The sequence below is a fragment of the Eschrichtius robustus genome, chromosome 11 (genome assembly GCF_028021215.1).
Source record: "Eschrichtius robustus isolate mEscRob2 chromosome 11, mEscRob2.pri, whole genome shotgun sequence".
NCBI lineage: Eukaryota > Metazoa > Chordata > Mammalia > Artiodactyla > Eschrichtiidae > Eschrichtius > Eschrichtius robustus.
The window spans coordinates 49,405,996-49,430,066 of NC_090834.1; the positions used below are offsets into that span (position 1 = coordinate 49,405,996).

The window sequence follows — 24,071 nt, forward strand, 5'->3', positions numbered from 1 at the left end:
TTCAATGGACAGATATTTATTGAACATAGCAATAAGTCAGAAATAGACTTTGCTCTCAAGAAGCTTATAATTGACTGGGAAAAATTTAAATATGCTTAAATAATTACTGCTGAGTTTGTGTAGATTTAATGTCTACTTAGTTAATGGCCCTGCCTGCAGCCTCAGTCGAGGCTGATGGGGGAATACAGTGGTCAAAGGCCACTTACAGAGGTCAAAGTCATGGCCTCCTTCCCAGGAAAGAGCTAGCAATTCACTTTTACAAAGAACTTACTCTGTGCTGGGTGCTTTACTTTTAATTATCACAGCAGCCCTTAGGGATAAATAAACTGCAGTTCAGAAAGGTTAAGTAACTCGTCCAAAATCACCCAGTTAGAAATGGAAGAGTCTGGGCGGCTCACCCCAAATCCATCTGACTTCAAAATCAGAGGTGCTTTCCTACAGCCTCTGCTGCCTGCTCTCCCAGCCTAGCTGGAAACCCTTCCCTGCTTGCGGCCTCATTTGTGTTGATTCCTCAGGGTAAAGGAAAGGGACTGAGCTATTGTGATACAAAGATACTTTGCAGCAGTGGCCTCTAGAAGAGGACAGTGGGGCTTCCAGGGGACGGGGACGTCACGTGGGCTGTGTGTGACTGGTCACCCCTATAGAAGGACTGTGCTCTGGCAGGCATTCATTCCTGCTTCCGTTTGTTCACCAATGCTGGTCGAGCTGGGCAAGCACAGGGCCTTGGGCATACGGCAGCAGGTTGGTTTGGTCTTCTAACTTGGGTGTCTGAAGCAGATTTGTCCAGAGCAGGGGGCAGGAGAGGGGGTCAGTTAAAACTCCTTCTTCAGCTGTCGTGCCCCACATGGTGAGTGAGGGTCCCCTGCCCTCAAGGACCCTGCCTAGTGCCTGCTTTGACCTAGTCTGTCCCCTAACCTGGCTTAGTCTTTCCTTTCTTCCCCTCCCTGACTTTGACTCACTTTGGTCCTGAAAGGCCACAAACACAGACTGCGATTTCCAGCCTTATTGTCTTTCACCTGAATGTCAACATTCAAGGTGGAATTTAGCCAGTTGCACGAGAGAGGGACAGTTTAGATGCTGAGGAAGTCCAAGGTACAATTGTATGACAGACTGTATGGTACAAATACTACAGTAGCACACCTGAATAGAGAGATCAGAATAGGCCAAACTAATCAGAGAACATGTCACCTCATGACAGCTAAAACGTACAATCTGTGGGCAAATCAGAGCTGGTGTAAATGCCAATGCCCCACGTCAGCCAGTGGGTTGGAGGCTAGGAAAAGCGCCCAGGCTTTCAGAGCTGAAGGTTGGGGTGTGAGCTGCTGTGACCTAGAGGAAAAACTCAGTACTGGCCTCTGACCTTTGAGAGGTCGAGAGGTCGGCAGATCAGCCACCATCCTCTTCCCAGCACTGGGATTTCTGGCGCCATTTGCGTGTTTGCCCAGGAAGTCAGACAAACGGGGAAATTGAGGAGGAAATACATACTGTTCCTGGAGTGTTTTCTGTCTGGCCTGGGATTGCCGTCAGAGCAGTGACTGAGGAATGGCCACATTATTCTGGTACTTTTGCTTAGAAGTTCCTGCTTCCTGTGACTGTCTTGTTACACGATGGGAGTTTTCCCCCATTAGGCCGGAATGGCAGCCCCAGGAGCCCGCCAGTCTGGCTGCCAGAGCCGGCACACCAGGGGAATCTCCCAGCGTGGGACCTGGGAAGGGAAGGGCCTCAGAGGTCCATACACCACGTCCACCGTGGCTGGAATCCTTTCCACAACGTCAATGCCAAGTGAGGTTCTGGGGACCCTGGAATCACTGCCAGTGACAGCCTCTTCCATCCAGCGTTCGAGATCTCTGCTTTATATGGCACAGAAATCCCTGTCCTTCTGACTGCCACCTGTTGGCTCTGCTTTTCTCTTAAGGCCACATAAGATCAGTCTACCTTAATTCCCTGTCCACGGAACGGTCCTTCGTGTCTTTGAAGATAATCTTTACGCCTCATTCCACTGAGATTTCTTTTTCAGGCACAGTATTCCCGCGTTCCCCAATCCGTGGTTTCCGGTTTCCTCACCCACAGAAGAGTTTCCCTGTCATCCTTGTGAGTCCCTTCCCAAGCACCCCTCCCGCCCCCCGCAGAGTGAGTCACTCCCTCTACATATGTGTGGTGTGAAGGCTGCACATCTGTCCCTCCGCTAGGCTGTGACGTCCCAGAAGGAGGAACCATGTCTTCTTCACATTCCATCTGGACTTTGGCTCCTGCCTGCTCCCATCTCCCTAGGACCTCAATCCCCCATCATCACTCCTCGCATCTCCCCTCCTTACTGGCTTCTCTATCTCATACACACACCTCCCATCAAAAACGAATCCATCCTTCAGTCCCACATCCGCCACCAGCTGTCTCCCTACCCTTGTTTCATAGCCAAGCCTCTTCTTTAATACCCCGCAGAACGGTTCCCTCCCCACGACTCCACCGAAAGTGCTCTGGCAAAGTTCACAAATGATCTTCTGACCGTCAATTCCCCGCCCCCCGCCAATACTTCCAGATCCCTGTTTCAGTTGACATCTCAGCAGCATCTGACACTGCCCACAGCCTGTCCTGCGGCTCCTGTGGCAGCTGCCACCGTCCACCTCACCGGTCCCCCTGCTCACTTTCCTTCTCTAGACTCTCTTCCTCCGCCCCTTGCTGCACCCTGGACACAGGTGTGCGCGAGGTTTGTCCTTGGCCTTGCTCCCTGCTCGGTGCACACGCTCTGCCCGAGACCCTCACAACACCCTGAACTCCCTGTTCCTCTCTGCTGAGCCTCATGTAGCGTCTGCTCTTCGTGAACACGTCCACTTGGATGTCCCAGCACCTCAGACTCAGCACGGGCCAAGCCTGTCTTGTGGAGTGAGTCTACCTGTCCCTCCCTGTCCCCAGCCTTGGGGACCAACAGATGCCACCACCCCCATCCTGGGCTCCTCCTCCTCCTGCAGCTTCCACATCCTGCCCGTGATTAAATCCTGCCCTTAAGAACCATCGCCTGCATGGACTCAGTGCCTACCACGTGCCAGGCTTTTTATTTACATTATCTCATTTAATTCTCACAGCAGGACTGCAAGAGGTACTATCATCCCGCTCTCTTATCAGCAAAGACTGAAATTTGGATTAAATAACTCGCCTGAGGTCACACGTTTAGTAAGTGATGGCTCCAGACCTGCTCAGCCCCAAAGCTCCCTCCACTCCCCAACCTTTGCCTTCACATCCGTCACCCCCGCCCTCCTCTCACTCGTGGTCCCTGTTGCCTCCCCCCAGCACTTCACGATCTCTCACCGGGGCTCCGTGCCTCCAGGGTGTCCTCCCAGCTAGCCCATCCCATCACCCACTCTGCTGCAGAGTGGACGTCCTAAAACACAGGCCACTTTCCTGCCCAAAGCCCCTCGGTGGGTCCCCATCGTCCCCCGACTGTGCAGGCTCTTTTTTTAAATTTTATTTAATTAATTTATTTATTTATTTATTTATGGCTGTGCTGGGTCTTCGTTTCTGTGCGAGGGCTTTCTCTAGTTGTGGCGAGCGGGGGCCACTCTTCATCGCGGTGCGCGGGCCTCTCACTGTCGCGGCCTCTCTCGTTGCGGAGCACAGGCTCCAGACGTGCAGGCTCAGCAGTTGTGGCTCACGGGCCTAGTTGCTCCGCGGTATGTGGGATCTTCCCAGATCAGGGCTCGAACCCGTGTCCCCTGCATTGGCAGGCAGATTCTCAACCACTGCGCCAGCAGGGAAGCCCTGTGTAGGCTCTTTTACACAGGCATGTAAAGGGGTGGCCCCTGGAATCCGCCTAGCCTCAGCTCTCCCCACATCTCCCCTTCTTCACCCCTCTCCCAGCTCTGGTTATTTTCCTGCAGCTCCAGGAAGGCCCCCCATTCTCATTCCAGAGGCATGTGCCGTTCCCTCTGCCTGAGGCGCCCTTCTCCCTCCCCGCCCCGCCCCTGCACAGTCTGCCCCTGAACCTCTGCTCTCCCTCAGGCCGAGCCTCGGTCTCCTGCTCTGTGGAGCCCTCAGTGCCTCTCCCAGAAGAGCTGATTGCCCCCTTGGAGGCCTCCCACATGCCTAGGGCATACCTTCATTATTACCCTTGTCACAATATGTTGCAACTGCTTTTTTCATTTTCCTGTGTCCCCATCAGACTTGAAATTCTTGAACTTGCCATTGTAATCTAGCAGGGAAGACAGTCCCTTGTTCGCAGTGGACACTTAGAAATGTTTGCTGAATTGAACATTTATGTCATACCTAGGAGAGTTTCTGGCACAAAGGGGATACCCTGCCCGATACATTTCTTTAATAATTAAAACAGAAATGTCAACAAATAATTGTGATGCAATGTGATGTATCCTAACAGAGATATGCCCAGAGTAGCAAGGCAGCCCAGAGAAGAGAAGAATTACTGTTACCCTGGGTAAGGAAATCGATGGGTCAGGGAAGCCTTCCTAGAAGACGTGACATTTCAGCAGGGCCTTACCGTTTAAGTAGGAGTTGGCCAGGGTAAAAGGAGGCCCTCTGGGCACCTGAGCAAAGACATGGAGCAGTGCAAGGGCCCACAGTGGTTGGGAAGCAGCAAGATATGCCCAGGGCGACAGAAGACATGAGAAGGGGGTGAGCATTAAGGTTGGGGCCATCTAAGGAGTCTGAACACAACCCCAAAGGCAGTGGGAGCCCTGTAAGGATTTTAAGAAAAGAACTTGCACAGATTTGTGTTTAGAAAGATACAGTGGATGGATTGGGGGAAGGGAAATAAAGCTGGAGGAGGTGAGATCCGTTATTATAGGATCCTGGCCAGAAGTAACAATTGCAGGAATCCCAGGGAGAGATGGCCTTGCCCTGAGTCCACCCAGCCCCTGCAAAGTTCTTTCTGCAGAGAGCTGTGTCTGTCAAACTGTGCTCTATCATATAAACGGAGAGGGTGGGACACAGAAGGGTGAGGTCTCTAGTCAAATAAGTTTAGAAAATGCTGAGTTAAACAGGTTTCTTAATACAGGACTTTTCAGAATCGTTCGTATATACATTGTATATGTTATATGAACGTTCAGAGTTTCCCAAATGGTTTGAGCCATGGAACGTCTTCCTGAGAGCATCTCAAGGGACTAGAGTTTAATGGAATGTGTAAAATGAAACCAAAGACCTAGAGCTTTCAGGATTCTGTCAGCTCTAATTCCTGGAAGGACAAAATAAACAAAAGAACTAGCTTTCCACTAGGTGTAACTGATGTCCTCACCATGCACTCTGCTGGGGAGTCTTGTGTGCGTGTGTTTTGTTGGGGGCATGGAGTGGGCTGCCATGGAAATATGAGTGGTAGGTTTTTGTTGTTCTGTTTGGAGGCAGGCTGAGCAAATTCACCTGCTCTTCCCAGGTGCCCTGTGTTTGTTCAGGCCTGAAAGAGGTCAGATCCAGGTGTTTGAAAGAATGGCAGGTCCTGACCTTCAGAACAAAGAAACCAGGTCTGCAGCCCATGGAATGTTCTGGTCTCACCACATCTCTCACGCAGCCTTTGGTCAGCTTGCTGGGGGGAAGGGCAGAGCAACCATCTCAGAATCTCTTTACCCTGGGGAGGCTGCAGCCCAGGTGGCAGGTACCCGGCTCCGTGGGTCCTGGCTTGGTCTCATCACATTGTCACACACAGTTCCCTAGGGCTCCCAGGCACAAGTCGCCATTTTCAGGCTTCCTCTTGCCTGAGGGCTGGAAGAAAAAAACTTTTAACATCCACCCATCGGCCTTGTGTCTTTAAGTGAGGCCCGGCCTTAGAATGCCTCCTGTGGCAGCGCCAAGGCCATTTCCCAGCGGAGTCCCCAGGGTGGAGGAGTCTGGGCAGCTCCGTGTGCAGCCTGGGAGGGTGCCTCTTTCTCCATTGCAGGAATTCTCCCCTGAGAAGCAGCAGATAGTCCCCAGCCCCTGCCAGGAGTTCAGGGTGAAGAGTTCAAAAGTGCAGAAGGGGACAGACAAGCAGGAGCTGCCCCGGTGAGGGGCAGCTTCTGGCAGGATGGAGGGTCAGCGATGAACTGCCGGCACTTGAAATCAGGAAACTGCCCGGAGCCCTGAGTAGGGGGCCTGAGCGGGGCCCCTCTGGAGGGGCTGCTGCTCTAGCTGTACGACCTGGACAATGGCCGCCTCGGCCCTGCTCGCTCAGCCAGTCTGCTCTGGCTCAGCTCACAAAGGACTCGAAAATACTGATGTTCCTGTCACATGTTGCTCTTACCAGGAATGGTCAGACATCCTACTTTGGACTTATATCTCAGTGAAGCTCCTAGTGTATCTATTCCAACCCTACGTTAAGGAGCTCCTGCTTCTCCCCTAAGGCTCTCAGATCAGGAACTAAGACCCAGAGAGAAAGGGGACTCACCGAAGACTCAGAGCTTATTATCAGAGGCAGAAGGAGGATACGATTTTCCTGTCCCCCAGTTCAGCGTTTTCTTCACCACATGGCACCGTCTCTCTCGTTGGAGAAAGAAACCTAACTTTAACATCGACTTCACTTTATGTTTTACAAAATCATATTGTTGTTAAACCTAAACTAAGTTCTGGCGTCAGATAGCGCTGGATTCAGATTCCAGCTCCACCACTTTCCAACTGCAGGAGAATAAATAACCCCGGGGGCAAATAACTGAACGTCCTGTAGCTCAGGATTCCTTCTCTGAAATGGCACCTACCTACTTCATAAGGTCATGGGAAGATTAGTTGAGATAATTCATGCAAAGAACTCAGCCTGATGCCCAGCACCATCGATAACCATTAGCTGTTTTTGTTACTGTTGTCATTCGTAGAAGTATTTTCATGAATACGTAAGGCAGTTATAATTAACATTTAAATTGGTGTTATGATGCAAGTCCAACATCCTGTATTTGGATATACATGGATGAATTGAGAAAAGGTTTTTTTGTAACCTAAGCTTTTAAAATTTTCATTTTGAAATTTTTGTTGTTCTTAATTGGCTTTTTTTTTAAAATTATTATTTATTTATTTATTTATTTATTTATTTTGGCTCTGTTGGGTCTTTGTTTCTGTGTGAGGGCTTTCTCTAGTTGCGGCGAGCGGGGGCCACTCTTCATCGCGGTGCGCGGGCCTCTCACTATCGTGGCCTCTCTTGTTGCGGAGCACAGGCTCCAGACGCGCAGGCTCAGTAGTTGTGGCTCACGGGCCTAGTTGCTCCGCGGCATGTGGGATTTCCCCCCCCCCCAGACCAGGGCTCGAACCCGTGTCCTCTGCATTAGCAGGCAGATTCTCAACCACTGCGCCACCAGGGAAGCCCCTTAATTGGCTTTTAATTAGTTTAACAAGTTGGCAGAAAAACTCACACTAAATTTCCACCAACTCCTTCATGTACCCAGCTCTTCCTAAAGCATTTACTGAACAACTGCAGTATTGGCTTATCATAGGTGCTCAGTAGCTGCTTTTGGATGGATGGATGGACCAGCAGATGGATGGGCAGAGGGAACGGATGGATGGATGGATGGATGGATGGATGATGCAAATAGAGCAATTGAAGTAACCACCCTTGGTTCAGACTGGATAGTTAGTGGTGTGGTTTCGTGAAAAGCCATAAGTCAGGAGCCAAGGGACCAGGAAAAAATGGTAAAGGGCCCAAAGGTCTCACTGGAGACGAAGAAGAGGTATAGTGGAAGTAAGGGAGGTGGAAGGAGAGGCTGTGGTCAGAGACTGAAATGCACAGTGTGAATTTTTAGTAGGAGTGGCTCCTGGTGACGATAGGTCCAGGGAGCAGCCATGGGGAGGGCATCCAAGGTGGGTAGGGGTCCTGGAGGTCATTAAATACAAGGAGGTCAAGAAACTCTGAGTCTAGGTTATTGGATGGGAGATTCACATAGCCTTTTATCCAATTCCAAGTTAGGATTAAAGTGACTTGAATGAATGAGATTTTACTCTGTATCTCATCAAATTGCTCCCTGGGAAGGTTCTCTTATGTGAAACTGAATTTGACATGAAAGAATAATAGTGCACTGAACAAAGGTATTTATTTATAATCCTTGCCTTATTTTTTAACCTAAGAGTGGTGTTGCTTAAAGGTCAAGTGTGTGTGTGTGTGTGTGTGTGTGTGTGTGTAAGAGACAGAGACAGTGAGAGAAACGAGAAACAATGTGCATCACAGTGTTTTGCCGTCTGACCTTTTCAGCATTTTAGCTCCAGGCCAGTGCGGGAGCGACACTGGGAGTCTTGTGAGGATTCTGTATATCAAAATGTCACCAACAACCAAAGACATTCTGTTCCTCCCTCCCCATCCAAATACTTGAAATTCACACCCTGAACAAAAATTCACAGTAAATGTTGGTTTGGTGAACATAGCATTATAATTGTGCACTGAAGGGTTTGTTTTTTTTTTTTAACCATTTCTACAAGGAGTACAAGGAGAAGAGGGCTGGATGGTGGGTCAGGAGACACTGCAAGCTCCCTACACCTACCCCCACCAGCACTTGCTCTGTGACTGGGAATAAGAATTGTGGCCAGGATGACACGTGTTTAGCACTTTACTATTTAAAAATCACCCCCAGCTTTTAATCCTCACCACAGCCGCAAAGTTGGCCAGGCAAATATTGTGCCCATTGACAGATGGAAAACTGAGGCAGAATAGAGAAGTGAAGTGACACTCGCTTGCAGTGGCAGAGCCAGGTCAGGCCCACGAGCCTCCTGACCCAAGCCCAGAGCTCAACACTGGACTGAGGCAAGTTGCTGCCTCTCCATTTCGGCCCCTGTGACATGAACCTGTCTCCAAATCCCCCCACCAACGGCTCCAACTGGAAGGACCATGGTAGGAGCAAATATTTGCCTGCCCACTGGCACTTCTACTGTACTTTTTTTGCTTCCTCCTTTTTCTGGTGGTGCGCTTGCTTTTACAACAAACCTCTATAAACAGTTTCTGAGAATTACTGAGCTATGTTTGCAATGCAGATGTACTCAGGGAGTAGTATGTAAAGTAATCATTTTAACAAAAGGAATAGATATTTAAAATTTAATACTAACTACGGGAAAAGTGTCCATTGTGTAAAACATAGTTTATCTTTGGATTCAATGTTTGTCTTTGGTTTTACAAAGTAGTTTGTATTTTCAGTATTTTCTACATAATATAGTCAAATGCAGAGCAGTTGCAATGCATCCAAAAAATGGGTAAATTTTCTGAAAAGAAAAAAAGGATATGCCATGCACAAAATTCAGAGGTTGGAAAAAATGTGTTCTGGGCCACTTCAGGGCTACTCACCCCCTCACAGCCACCAGCCTCATCAGACAGATGCCCCGACAGCACAGGAAGCCCACCACACATGGGCCGCAGCCACTTTTTCCAACAAGGTCGTACATCTTTCTTTCCACAGCTGGTCCCAAGCTGGTCCCAGGCCTCCAGTTCACACAGTTGGGAATGGCAGGCACTTCTCCCTACCACATGCCCAGACACTCCGTGCTGATCAATCAGGGCATTTTTTTCTCAATGAACGTGACCGCAGATACTGTGGGTCACAAATTGGTCCATGAGATGAAATCCTTTTTCTGCCCATGGATTAAGTAATTTTTAATAATTCACATCACACTTGCTTCCAGAAAGACTCCAATAAGAGACACAGTACAACCCACAAAAGCAGGATCAAAGAGCCGGAATCGAGTCAGGGGAGGGTGCGTGCAGAGAGCCTCGGCTGAGGGAACCTACCGTTAAAGGGCAGAAGACAGCTCTCAGCTTCCTGACGCCCAGTGTTAACAGGAAACGCAGGTTACCAATCCAGTCATTTTTGAGGAAACACAAACTTTTTCCTGACTTTGAAATCTAGAAGGCAACTCTACTGTAGATTTTAAATAGGACAACTCAAGCCGCTTAATGGGCCTTGTCTTTACCCACCAAGGCAGTGTTTCTGAGTTCTCCAGACAGGATCAGAACGATCTGAGGTGCTCACTGAAAATGCATTGTACAGCATGGTGACCAAAGTTAATAATTAATACTGTATCAGGTACTTGAAGTTTGCTAAGACAGTAGATCTTAAACGTCCTCACCACTCAAAAAAAAAAAATGGTAACAGTGTGAGGTGATGTGTGTGTTAATTAGCTTGATATTGTGGTAACCATTTCAAATGTATACGTGTATCAAAACATCCTGTTGTGTTCCTTAAATACATACAATTTTTATTTGTCAAGTATACCTCAGTAAAGATGGAGGAAAAAATACAGATTCCGGAGCCCCACCCCTAAACTCACCGAGTGACCCTTTGGGAGATGGGCCTGGTGATCTGCATTTTGAACCAGCTTAGCAACTGATCCTGCTCTGCCTGCACATGGAGAACGCCCTCACCAAGGTGTTAGTGGATGACAGTGGCTTCATGCATGTGGCCTTTCCCAACCTTCCCTGTATCTTATCAGGGAATAATGCCTGAACCCAGAAGAGTCTCTGGTGGAGGGACTCGAGACTTCAGGATCCACCAAGGGAGATATTTGGAGGCTGCAGAGGCTCCCCAAGCCTGAGTGGCAGAGGAGCCGGGCTCTCTGCACGCACTTGCGTTTGGAGTGAGCTTTCTGCTGGGATTTCAGACGGCCACAGGCCACAGAGAGGCGGGGCCCCATCTCAGCCCTTCCAGCACCCCTGGGGTCTGCCATCCAGAGCCCATGGGAGCCACCAGCCCACATTAGAGACAATGATGTGGGCTTGGCTGACCACCAGGCTCCGTACCCCTACTCTCTGCCCCATCCTCGTCCATAATGGGGCAGGCAATTTGCAGCAATGTGGATGCAACTAGAGATCATCATACTAAGTGAAGTAAGTCAGAAAGAGAAAGACAAATACCATATGATATCACTCATATGTGGAATCTAAAATACGGCACAAATGAACCTAGGTATGAAACAGAAACAGACTCACAGACATAGAGAACAGACTTGTGGTTGCCAAGGGGGAGAGGGTTGGGAGAGGGATGGACTGGGAGTTTGGGGTTAGTAGATGCAAACTATTACATTTAGAATGGATAAACAACAGGGTCCTACTGTATAGCACAGGGAACTATATCCAATCTCCTAGGATAAACCTTAATGGAAAAGAATATAAAAAAGAACGTATGGGACTTCCCTGGTGGCGCAGAGGTTAAGAATCCACCTGCCAACGCAGGGGACACGGGTTCAAGCCCTGGTGCCGGAAGATCCCACATGCCACCGAGCAACTAAGCCCGTGCACCACAACTACTGAGCCTGCGCTCTAGAGCCCGTGCTCTAGAGCCCGTGAGCCACAACTACTGAGCCCGCGTGCCACAACTACTGGAGCCGGCACGCCTAGAGCCCGTGCTCTGCAACAAGAGAAGCCACCGCAATGAGAAGCCCATGCACCGCAACAAAGAGTAGCCCCCGCTCGCCGCCACTAGAGAAAGCCCGTGCGCAGCAACGAAGACCCAACACAGCTATAAATAAATAAATAAATAAATATATATATATGTATTCTTTTTTAATTACATGGGAAGTATTGTCAAATGAGTAATAAATCTTCAAAAAATCAAAGAATGTATGTATGTGTCACTGAGTCACTCTGCTGTACAGCAGAAATTAACACAACATTGTAAATCAGCTCTACTTCAATTAAAAATAAATAACTAAATCATAATGGGGCAGGCAGAGCCAAGAGTCCAGAAGCCAGCCAGGTGGCATAAACCCCAGTGAATGAGCCGTGCCACACCCACACCCACCCCTGGCCTGCACCTCCCTGCTCCCCAGTTCAGGCTGGGACCTGCCAGGCATCATCTCGGGGAGGCAATCACGTGCTCTTTCCTCTCCCTCTCCACAGGTTTGGAATAAATTGCCTCATCCAGTTTGAAGACTTTGCCAATGCCAATGCCTTCCGCCTTCTCAACAAATACCGCAACAAGTACTGCATGTTCAACGATGACATCCAAGGTAAGTTTCCACCCCTCCTGACAAAGCCCCTGAGGACTAATGCCTTCTCACAAAGGCTCACCTGGGTGCCCAGGTGGGGAGGGGCCACCTCATAGCCGGTTTGCTGCCAGCAGCTGTTGAAGAAAGAGCAGTAAATCCAGATTCACTTTGCTAATTCTCAGCTCTGTGACCTTGGACATGTCCCATAACTTTGCTAAGTCTCAGTTTCTTCACCTATAAAATGGAGATGATTACTGCTTCAGAGGAAAGTAAGAATTTGGTGATTAGATATATGATAGAAATTTTAAACAATGCTGTGATTTACTAGCTGGTTGAACATGGGCAGATCACATCTCTGAGCCACAGTTTCATCATCTATTCATTGGGAATGATAGTAACTACCTTGGAAGATTATTGTGAAAATTTAAGGAGCTAATATATGGAAAGTACCAGCACATAGGACTCATCAGACCAAAGCATCAATCACCATAAAAGTGGCCTTCGCCAGCCACAATAGCTCACTCTTGGATTTTCCAAACACAAGGCATATCACTGTCAGGGAATCAGGAGAAGGCCTTCTCTTAACTTGGCTGGAATGAGTGCTGCTCACAATGATAACCAAGGCCCCAGAACTTCCAAAAGTCAATGGGAAGCATCTTCTAGTTCAGGGTCAACTTGGCTCCCTGTTCTGTGGACCAGAAATACCTAAAGGCACTTGCTTCTTGCTGTGGAGATGCCAGCATGTGACACTGGAGTAGGCGGGGTGGTTCCTCAGCGATTATCTCACCTGATCCAGGAGTTCTCAGTAAGGAGCATTGCCAGTTATTCCTAGTATTTTATAAAGCCCAAGGGAAACCTTGATGACATGTAGGTTATTATTTAACAAATGAAGTTTGGCAAGCAAGATCTTTTCAAATCAAGGAACCATGTCATGTAAAAAAGAACAGGTTGGTAGGGGACAGGTATTGGTCCCTGGGAGTTAAAGATGGGCCAACATTTTGCAGATGAGGCCCAAAGAGGTCACAGTTTTCATCAAGTGAGTAAGATAGACCTAGGAGGATTCAAGCCCAGGTTAACAATAGCTAAGGTTTAGAGCTGAATACTTGTTATTCATCAGGCACGGTTCTAAGCACTTCACAGGTTAATCCTACCAGATAGTACCAACCCTGTCTTATTTGTACTCCTATGACCTCCCTCTGGGTCAGTTCCCTCTGCACGTGAAAGCTCTGCTTCTCAGCTTGGGACACTCTTCCCCATCATCTTTGGCTCAGTAACTCCTACTCACCCTTCAAGGCTCAGCTCCAGGGTCTCCTGTCCCAGGGAAGGGACAGCCTGACTTGGATGCACACCGGGTGCCTCCACAGCCTCCTGTACCCCCCTCTGTCAACTTTCTTACCACACTGTACCCCACATGCCTGCATTGAGTTGTCTGTCTCCCCAGGAGACAATAAGCTCCCAGAGGCAGGAACCACATCTTTTCTCTTCTCACTTCCCAGCCCCAGCACAAGTGCCTGGCGCACTGTAGATGCTTCGTTAATGTTTGAAGAATGAACGAACGAGGTCCACCTGCACAAATTGAGAGTCTCATAAGCACCCACCTGTTCATGTGGGTGTGTCTACACTGGACACCTGCCCCCGAAGCCTCTCTCTTGTCCAGGTCGTCACACATATACTCACCCAGAAATGCACCCCACATGTGCTCACACGCAGACATATATACATCTTCACATGTGTACACCCTCATGTATACACACACAAAACTTCTCAAATTAAATCAATTTGTTAGTTTTTATGTCCTGCTGATACCCAGTTCCAGTAGAGTCTGTTTCACTCCCAGGCAAAGCCAGATGGAATGGTTTTCTGGGTCCCACGGCAAACAGAGGAGGAATTTCCCATTCTTTTCTCAGAAATGAGACTAAAGTCATTAAACTAAAATGCATGAGGAGAGCTGGCAAATCGTACTAGAATGGCAGGAGCCCTGTAATATCGAGTCTTTGATCGGGACAACCTGACCATTAGGCGTGGCCGTGTGATTAACAGCACCGCCCAGATCTTCCTTCAAGAAAGGACTTGTTGCCCCAGCTGGCGGTGGGGCTGGCTGGAGCATCAAGCAGAGCCGCAGCTGCAGACAGCCGTCTCGCCCACGGTCCTGCCCTGCCAGGACGGCATCACCAGGTGATCAGGGAATCTAGAAGCTCAACCATTTTGGCCCAGTGCAGGACAACTCTGAGGGGACATGTAACTCCAGAGCTCCCCACGGGGTTGGCTGAGGCCCTGGGGACCGCATCGCATCTCAGCTTCCCCATCCTCAGCCCCATCCTGCTTCCACTCCCTCCCTAGCACAGGTGTGCTGATCCCCAGGGCACTTCTTGATAACATCCTGAACACTTCACATCTCTCTGAATCTGCTTCCCAGGGAACCCAAACTGTGCCAAGTAATCCAGTTGGCATGAACACAGAGCTTTAGGCTAGAAAAGTGTTTTCCATCCACACTATTTCACAGCTTCCTTGCCTCACCCCCTCCGCCTGTGGGGAGGACGGACATTGCTGTTCATGTCACCGATGAGGCAACTGAAGTTCAAGGACTTAAGTTTTGCTCCACGTCCCACAGCCTAACAGGCATAAAGCTGGGGCTAGAACCTAGTTATTTCTAACTCGGAATTCACTGTCTGTCCAGGACGTCAGGCTGCCCATGCTTCCTCGTGGGTGAGGTGGTGCCGTGAGTCTCCTTGGTGAGGATTAAATTCCAGACCCCACATAAGTGTGGGTGTCACCGCTCTCCTCACCCCTCTCATCCTCTCCTCTAACTCCCACAGTTCATAGAACCACCCCCCCCCCCAGATGAGGCCTGGGGACGGGGAGGGGCTGGCCCACAGTCGCCAGCTGGTTAGTGATGGGTCCAGAACCAGAAGCCTATGATGTGTACTCTCAGTGCTGGGTGGGCAATTAGCAGGCTGGTGAGGAATTCCGGGATGAATGGGGCAACGTGGAAGATTAAGCTCATGCTAGAATTGACCCCCTTACCTCCAAACACAAGGTAAAGAGAAGAGGAAAAAGAAACATGAAACTACATAGCCACGCTCAAAAATAGAAAGGAACGCCTGCATGCACAGAATTGGAGAGAGTTGGGAGAAGGGGGAGGGTGGGAGGAATCATAGTGGTAAAACAGAAACCAAAACCAAGCCACATGTGGTTGCTGGGGACAGGCCCGGTCCACCCCAGCAGGACTCGTGGTCAGAATCTTCTGGAACACCCCAGAATGGTGGGGGATGGAACCAGGCTGCCTGCATGAAATGAACACCAGCGCAGGCTCACGTCCTCAGTGGAATAAGGAAAGATATGACTAAAGGCCTCAGGGTCCCCACCAGACTGAGCTCCGTGAGGGCCGTGCCATGCCTGGTGCTGAGCAGGAGCTCGGGCACAAGATTTGAACCCCAGCCAGTCCTGCTGCACCACACTCCTGGGAATCACCAACCCCACGTGGCCGACCACAGGGTAGGGTTGGCCCCAGCACTGGCAGGGTAAAGAGCTCCCCAGGGCTGCCATGGTCTCCTCCGCGCGCCCCCCGCCCCGGCCCCGGCCCCACTCCCAGCTCAGACCAGTGCAAAGCCTCAGCCTCCCCAGGCTGGTTCTCGGTGAGCAGGGCTGCCCGTGCACTGACTCGTCGCTGGAAGCCTCTTCAGGAGTTTTGGAAAAGGCAGAGGCTCAGGTGACTTTTGTTGTTTCAGCTGGGATCACAGAAGCATCCCGGCTCTTAGCGGAGGAGAGAGAGACCTGGAAGGGGAACAGCGCTAGGAATGGTCCTCCTGGAGGACTGGCCAGCTGTGTCCTTCCCAGGAAGCCAGGTCCAGGATACTGCTGGCCTGGTGAGCACAGGCCCCCGGGCTCCGCGGCTAGCTGCCCGCAGTGTGGCTGGGGACAGCAAAGGCCAGCTGGCCTGTCAGCTCCAGGGTGTCCTCCCACCCCACCAGGCCTCCCCGGACCTGCACTGCCCTCAAGTCCGGCCACATTCCCGAGAGCAGACGGCCAGTCAGGGTGCCTGTGTGGTATGTCAGGCCATGGTCACCCCTCATACTTTCAAGTTTTCATCTGTGAGCCAGAGTGCTTAGCAGTCAGATGTTGGACTGAGACAAGCCTAGGTCTGAATCCCCACTTTTCTGCTTTGGGGCTTTGGCCAAGCGGCTTAAATCCTCCCAGTCTTCTTTTCCTGGTCTGTAAAATGGACATGATGGTATTCACAGCCATGAGGGATCCTCAGCCAGTACTGCCAGAAAGATCAGGACGCCTTCGTAAGGCCAGCATCGATCCTGGCTGGACGCGGACTGTGCTAGCTCATCGTTAAGCGTTCTCATCGTCACCCTTGCTTATGGCACCAGGTAGTTGTAAGGGCTGCAGTGACGTAGAGCAGGAACAGGCATGTAACCGTACTCAGCTCTGGTACCGGGTACTGATACCTCTGGTGCACAGGAAGCTCCCAACACAAGTCCCAGAGGGAGGGAGGAAGTGTTGAGACCCAAAACAGAGAGGCTTTGGTGGAGGTGAGGAGAGGGACCGGTGTGAGCGCAGGCCTGGGAAAGCCCGAGAAGGGAGGCAGGGGCCCACCTCACCTCTTTTCCTCTTTCCACATCCAGCCTATTCTTCCAGCCCATTGCATGAGTCAGTTCTGTGAGTTTTCTGCCGATTCTGATTCTGAATGTGCTGGTCCCTCTGCCTAGAACTCTCTTCTGCTCTCGGCTAATTTCTCTTTGTCCTTAACGACTCAAACCTCACCTCCCCCAGGATACCGCACCCAGGGCCAAACCTGTTCCTCAGGCCCCAGGACGATCCCACCCTTCCCCAGGGCCTGGGAGTGACACTGGGCAGTGGTCACCCGCTTTGCAGAATATTTCAAAATACCCCGGGGCTCAGATGCCACGGTAGGAAAGGGGCAGATGGGGAGGAATGGCTCAGCTCTGAAGTCTGTCCAGCTGGTTTGTCCTGTTTACAAGACACCAGGGGTTATTTCCAGCTGTCAGCGCTCTGCTTCTCCTTCCCATACCACACACACTGAGCAGCAGTTCCTGGCCTTTCCCGTCTCTCTCTCCCACAGTGAAACCTCCCCCGGCCGCTTCAACCTCATCTCTCCCCAGTCCCCAGAACCTTCCTTTTCACTAAGTCCTGTGTTCTGAGGCTGTTCTTCCCGGACAGGGTTTTCCCAGCCCTGAGATTCTCGTGGGTCTCTTCGTACATCTAATCCCGGCAGCTCTGAGACCTCCCCCTTAGCCTGTTGGATCAGTTAAATCCCCAAAGAAGCCAAGAAGACGGTAATTATTCCCTCCGGTGGCAGAATAGTCTAACCCTGCCTCCTTCATGGGCCGGGAACTGCCTTCTTGAGAGTCCAAGGGCTCCAGAAAATTCCCTTCATGACACAGAAACAGGGTTGAAGTCATCTAGAAGGCCTTTGCTTGGTTTCCAGTAAGGGGAACTTGAATTTTCTGAACAGTTATGCTGCTAACCCCTGTGGTCAAGACTGTTGTATTCGTCTTCATAAATCTAAGGCTTCATATACCCATATACCCAGTGGAGCCCCAGAACAGGCTCTCAGTACACGCTCATGAACAAATGAAAGGCGGCCGCTGGCTGCCGTGGGAAGGTAATTCTGCGGATCATGAAAGTGGGCCAACCTAATCCTAGAGGATGCCCAATCCCCCATGGTCCCAGGCCTCCAAAGCCACCTTGGCCGGACCCTGCCGAGCCTAACTCCCTGTCCTTCTTGCTGCCTAAGACAGCAGCCTTGTCTCACCTGAGAAACAGCTAGTTTTTTCCGTTTTCTCTGATAATGTGTGGTTTAGAATGGAAACTTCTTTAACCTTGTCAAATGTGACTATGAAAAGCAGAATAGAAACTACATTTTCAGTCCTTTTGTGCTATTTCCTGAACCTACAACCTCCAGTACTCAGTTTGCAGGAAATGCAAGTATGGAAAGCTCCCTCTGAAAAGGAAAATTTGTTTTTCTTTCATCATGAATGAGGAACAAACAGTCATGCTTTCAGCTGCCCTCAGCATTTACGGGCACGTGTTCTAACACATCCCTAGACCCCCGGGCTTCTCCAGGTGGTTACCTCCAGAAAGCTCTGCAGCTTCCTTCCTATTTTTAAATCCCTAATACATTACCCAAGACCCTCCTCCTCAAAATGAAAGTTAATGATGGGGATAACTTTCTTTGCCAAACTTTATAATATGGGATTTAAGAACTGCTGTGTTCCCTCTTGAGTTCTGGACTGTGAATAGGGCAACTTGCCACTTCAGAGGATGGCCTCAGAGAAAGATCCCAGAAAGGAGAATGAGAAGTAACCAGCAAGGTAGCCAGTGAGCATGGGGTTCCAGAAGCCACATGCAGAGCTTCCCAAAGGCAGGAATGAACACCAGTATCAAATGCTGATGAAAGGTCAAGGAAGAGGAGGGGCTGAGGACTGACCACTGAACTTGGCAAGATGGAGGTGCTGGGGAGGTTGACAAGAGGTGGGGCAGTCGCTTGATGGGACTGGGTTTCAGGGAGACCAAGAAGAAAGGAAATAGAGGCAATGAGTATATTCAGCTCTTTAGAAGAAGTTGGCTATAAAGGGAAGTAAGAAATAGGGTGGGAATGACATAGGGTCAAGAGGAGGCTTTTTTTTTTTTTTTTTAACCTTTTATTTATTTATTTATTTATGGCTGTGTTGGGTCTTCGTTTCTGTGCGAGGGCTTTCTCTATTTCGGCGAGCGGGGGCCACTCTTCATCGCGGTGCGCGGGCCTCTCGTTATCGCGGCCTCTCTTGTTGCGGAGCACAGGCTCCAGACGCGCAGGCTCAGTAATTGTGGCTCACGGGCCTAGTTGCTCCGCAGCATGTGGGATCTTCCCAGACCAGGGCTCGAACCCGTGACCTCTGCATTGGCAGGCAGACTCCCAACCACTGCGCCACCAGGGAAGCCCCGAAGAGGAGGCTTTTTAAGGATGGGAACTTGATGACATACTTGTAGGCTGATGGCAGTGATCCACTAGAGAGGGAGCAGTTGAGGATGCAGAATAAAAAGGGAGAGAATTACAAAACAAATTTCTTGAGTAGGTAGACATGGTGGGATCCAGCACACAGCTGGAGGTGGCTTTAGCTAAGAGCAGGGACCATTCATCCACGTAACAGGAGAAATGGCAAAGTATATGGACCGGAGGCAGAGGTTTTATAGAGTTGGTGGTGACAGGATTCACTTCTCTCCTGGCTGTTTCTACTTTCTTTGAACTTCACTTTCCACTTCTGAAAGGGGAAAAAATGTGAGCTCAGTAGTACCTATTTCCTAGAGTTGCTGTAAAGATTAAATGAGCAAATAAATGCAGGCAAGTGCATACATAGCATGGAGCCAAGGTCACGGGGAGAGCAATCAACAAGTGGCAGTTGTTGTTGTATCCTTTTGAAATTTTCAACTCTTTTCTATCAGATTTCCCAATGCTTTGTGTTTTCCACCCCTTCCAGAGTCACAACTGAACAATTACTTCCACCACCTAAGTTCACTTTCCTCCACCTCCACTACCACCCGCTCCTCAGGTCTCCCCCAGGGAAACACCATAAGGCCACTCCTGCTGCCTTCAACTCCAGAGTCAGGAAACGCTGTCTGAGCTGCATAGACCAGGAAGGGGTGGAAGCAGCAACCCAGGTTTACCTGCTTTACTTCTAACTTGGTGACTAACAGGCGGAAGCCACTGCCTCTCTCTGGCCTCAGTTTCCTCATCTGTATAGTTGTTGGATGTCACGCTCTCCATCCAGCACTGAATTTCTGCAGGTAAGCTGTGATTCAGCTTGTAGGTTCTAACCACAAAAGATACTTGACATCCAAGAAGGAAAAGACCCATCAAGAATGCAGTGTCTTTGGGAGGTTCTCTGATGAAATATCTTTGGCGCCACCTGGTGTCCTATGCTTTGTACAGCTCTTTTCAGGAGGCAGAAGGCTGTCGTGAAATACAATAGAATCAGGTGAGCGGAAAACGTGCTCCCTGTCCAATGGAAAACTGGAAACAGAAAAGGGAAAGTTCACTCCTGCTCCCACCCTGCAACCATTAGTATTTTGTAGCTCCTTCCAGATTCTGTGTGTATATTTTGTTACAATTAGAATCATAGTATGTAGACTGTTGAATGTTCTCTTCCTTCCAACTAACTCAGTGAAGCATGATTTAGGGGTTAAGAGCACATGCCCTAGAGCCCGATTCCCTGAGTTCAAAGCCTCACTCTGTTGTGTGATCTTGGACAACTCAGCAAACTGCTCCGTACCTCATTTTCCCAATCTGTAAAATGGGGATGATGATAGGATTAAATAAATGTCTTTACATTAAGACATATAAAGCACTTAGAACAATATGTGATGTTAGTTACTAACTTCATAGCATTTTCTGTGTTGCTACACCATCTTCATAATGAATATTTTTAATAGCTTCAGTATCTTACTGAGTGCCTACACTAGCTCATTTACTTAACCATTACTCTTTTGTTAGGTGTTTGTTATTTCCAGTCATTCTACGTTATAAATAACACTGTCATAAATATCCTACCACATACCTTTTGGATTTTTTCATACATAGATTCCCAGAAATAGAAGCATGAGGTCAAAGGGCAAAAACATTTTATGCCTTTGGTCTATATTGGGAAATAGTTTTCCAAAAAGGGTTGTAGCTCTTTAAAAATGGAATGTGTACTGAACTTTGCCCTTTTCATTGCTCCCTCACCAGCCATAGATGACATCAGTTTCTTTGATTTGCACAATTTTAATGACCATAAACAGTCACACTTTAATTTCCTTTTCTTTGACCATCATAGAGGCTTAGCGTTGCCAGTTGCGATTACTTTATTGTGACTCTGTCAGGGTCCACACCAGTCGTTTTAACAGAGAAAACTCGACATAAAGAATTGTGAATTCTGCATTAAAGAACTGAAAAGCCAGAAAGAAACACTAAGGATCTGCTACCACCCCTGAGGCTGGGGGAACACAGGGAAGACGAGGCGACAGCTGGGTAGCGTTCATGCCTCTGAGGGGCGCACGCTGCGAGGCTAGTTCTGTAAGTGACGGACAAACAGCAAACTGGATTCAACTGCTGCTTGTGGAACAAACTGCTGCTGTAAGATTAAAAAACCAAGGCTGTGGAGTTGCCAGATTTAGCAAAAACAAAATGCAGATGATCAGCTAAATTTGAATTTCAGACAAATAACAGTTTTTAGAATATTTATGCTAATATTGCATGGAACACACACTAGAAAATTATTTCTTGTTTATCTAAAATTCAAATTTAGCTGAATGTCCTACATTTTACCCAGCAATCTTACAAAGCAGGAATGATGCTGGAAAAACTGTTCTCTCCCTGCCCATCTAGTCTTTCAGTCGCCCTCTGGCGCCCCCTATTGGCAGAGCCCACCATAGAGCCAATTGGTAAAGCTGAAAAGTGGTTTGCAGACAAAGGAGAAACGATTACCCAATAATCGGCACAGTCCACCCTTTTGGCTGTTCAGCATCCATACATACCGTCCTGCACATTGGTACTTCCAGACAACAACAACAAACTCTAACAAAATGCCTAATAAAATGCAACTATCTTTCCAACAAATGAAGACATTCTCACCTTCTCCCTGAAATGAGGAGAGGCAAAGTTTCTACAGTTATTTGCCAACTAAAGAATGTCGCTCATCATCTGGTTCTACAAGAATGAAGTCGCTAGCCACTGCAGTCACCGACCTTCAACACACCCTGAAAGGAGTTCAAGGCAGAGATCAGGCATGAGGCACTCTGTGCTCTGGGAAAAACTGGCGGAACAGGCCTTCAGATACATAGATATTTTCAGAAGATTCTATGAGCCCAGTTTCTTGCATCTTCTCATATCTAGGAAAACACTAAACTCATTAACGGAGACATCCACTCCTCGTGACGAGCAACAACCTTCTTGTAACCAGCAGCAACCTTCTGCCAAAATGTGTGCTTGATTGCACGTACCCCCTTCACCAAAATCACATATACACTGACACCCACACCCCTCTTCAGAGCAGTTCCTCAGAGCTATCTGAGGGGCTGTCTCCTGGGCTATAGTTCTCATTGTGCCCCAAATAAAACTTAACTCACAACTGTCACACTGTGCATTTTTTTTTTTTTTACACTGTGCATTTTTTTGACATATTTATCTCTGGAAGATAGTCACACCACCCATCTCTGGGCAGGACTAACTACTCTTAAATTTGAAAACATTAAACATTTAATGAAAACATTAAAATTTGAAAACATTAAAACATTTCACATTTGAAAACTCTGTTATCTAAAGGCTAAATTGTAGAATTAACCTCCAACAAAACTTATATAAAATAATAAGAGGGAGGAGAAGGGAGAATAAATTAGCAATACAAACCATCATCTGTAATCACCATGTTGGGAATCCTAATGGAAGCATTTGTCTCTTGGGAACCAAGACCTCCAATCCAGAGAGCACAGAATTGAAGAGACAGGAAGCAAAAACCCTGCAAGTGATTCATTAGGTGAAATGGTGAGAGGAGCCATTCTCACTTCAACACTTTGATTTCCAGACCCAAGTATTCTGGCTGTGGAGAAAGAGCACAAGGTATTGCTTGCTAAGTCAAATCACATATTGCATCCTATAAGATAGAACGTCACCATCTCCTCAACTAAGTCTTAAGTCTTCAGGAGCCCATCCTACTGATCTCTTAGGTCATCTGCTTCTGGGTGGTAGAGTACATGTTAAGGCCACTGAGTTCCGTGGGTGTGCGCCTATTGCTGCACTTCTATTACTATGAAATGAATTCCTTGATTAGAAGCCTTGTTGCCTGGAATATATCAGGATGGTGACTAGGCATTCCAAACATGCACAGATGATGGCACTGGCAGAACATTATAGACAGGGAAAGTCAAGCCATATCCAGAAACTATGTTTATTCCAGTGAGGACACATCTCTTCCCTGTCGCTAATGGAAGGAGTCCAGTGTAATCAAACTCCTGCCGGGTGGATAGTCCTCCCAGAGAATGGTGCCATAGCAGGAGCTCCACATTGGTCTCCGCCATTGACAGGTCATTCATTCAGCAGTAGCAGTAGCAGGCAGCCTCCGTGAGAGGAAGTCCATGCAGAGCCTCCATCCTTGCCACCATGGCTACTCTATATGGAAACTGAGCAAACCCTAGATGGCGTGGGAAAGATGCTGACTGACATGCACAAGCCATGCCATTTTGTCCACCTGATTACTGAGAAACTATTCTCATTCTGCCCTTTGGTGAGCTTTCACATGGGGCATAAATATCTTCACACCCTGTACCTATTCAGAGAAGTCCATTCGCAAACCCTTCCCTAGACTTCCTCATCACCAGTCTTACTATTTTGTTCTTTCTAAGTCCCTGACCATCTAGCTAAACCATTAGCAACTGCCCACGAATCAATGTAGGTCTAGCCATCTCTTGGACCAAAGTGGACAACAAAATTTACAACGGGAGGTCATGTCCATTGGGAAGATTCACTTCACTATTTCCCTTTAGGGTGACCTTTTACTGGGGCTGTGAAACTGCAACCGTACGCTTCTAGTTGATGCCAGCATACTGTTAAGAATAATCTGTAAACCAAGCCTGCTTTTTCCTCCTTGGTCAGCTGGTCATAGGAATTCCTAGTGAGGCCTTAGGCGTGGATTGAGGGAGAGGAAGAATAGTTGTCAAACTAGTCTGAGCCACCTGCTTGTGCAGCTTACCTGTACCTTCAGATGTATTCAAGCCATTTGATGCTGGTTATGCTACTGGGCACACCCAACCTTATGACTTGCTGGATAAGACAAGCAGCTCAGGTCACATGGTCATGCAATGTTTCATGGTTAGTTTGTGGCCTCATTTTTAATCTGTTTTTATCCATTTACCCCTTAAACAAATCATTCTATGAGGCTCACAATTCTTTTTGGCTTCCCTTGTATTTGTCCTTGTTGTTTCATTTATGAATGATGGTGGTAGCAGCACCTGACCCTCTGATCCTCTCTCCCAGGGTAACAATCCAGGAGCTATTTCTCAAACTAACAGTTATCTGCAAAAGAGTGCATGGAAAAGAGTATCATGCAAAAGAGGGTTGCTCGACAACCTGCATGCCTACAGGGCTGACCTCTGTAAGGGCGAGGGAAAGTTGCCTGTTCCATCACAGGTTCTAGGTGTGGGGAACTCTGCCAAGGGTCTTGGGGGTG

General features: G+C 48.6%; 1 protein-coding gene and 1 long non-coding RNA gene across 4 annotated transcripts in view; one reads left to right on the forward strand and one right to left on the reverse strand.

The window, feature by feature from the left end:
* The window catches only part of ME3 (malic enzyme 3), a 327,654-nt gene that overhangs the window by 294,589 nt on the left and 8,994 nt on the right, over positions 1–24,071 (forward strand). For all 3 annotated transcript variants that reach the window (XM_068556437.1, XM_068556438.1, XM_068556439.1), the window contains one exon: positions 11,774–11,883. In XM_068556437.1, coding sequence (XP_068412538.1) covers positions 11,774–11,883 — 110 coding nt within the window. The remainder of the gene's footprint in view (positions 1–11,773; positions 11,884–24,071) is intronic.
* On the reverse strand, positions 18,537–22,184 carry LOC137772489 (uncharacterized). The gene is made up of 3 exons (XR_011075483.1): positions 21,482–22,184; positions 19,537–19,822; positions 18,537–19,133 (listed from the first exon to the last, which is right to left on the reverse strand). It is a non-coding gene; the product is annotated as an uncharacterized lncRNA (long non-coding RNA).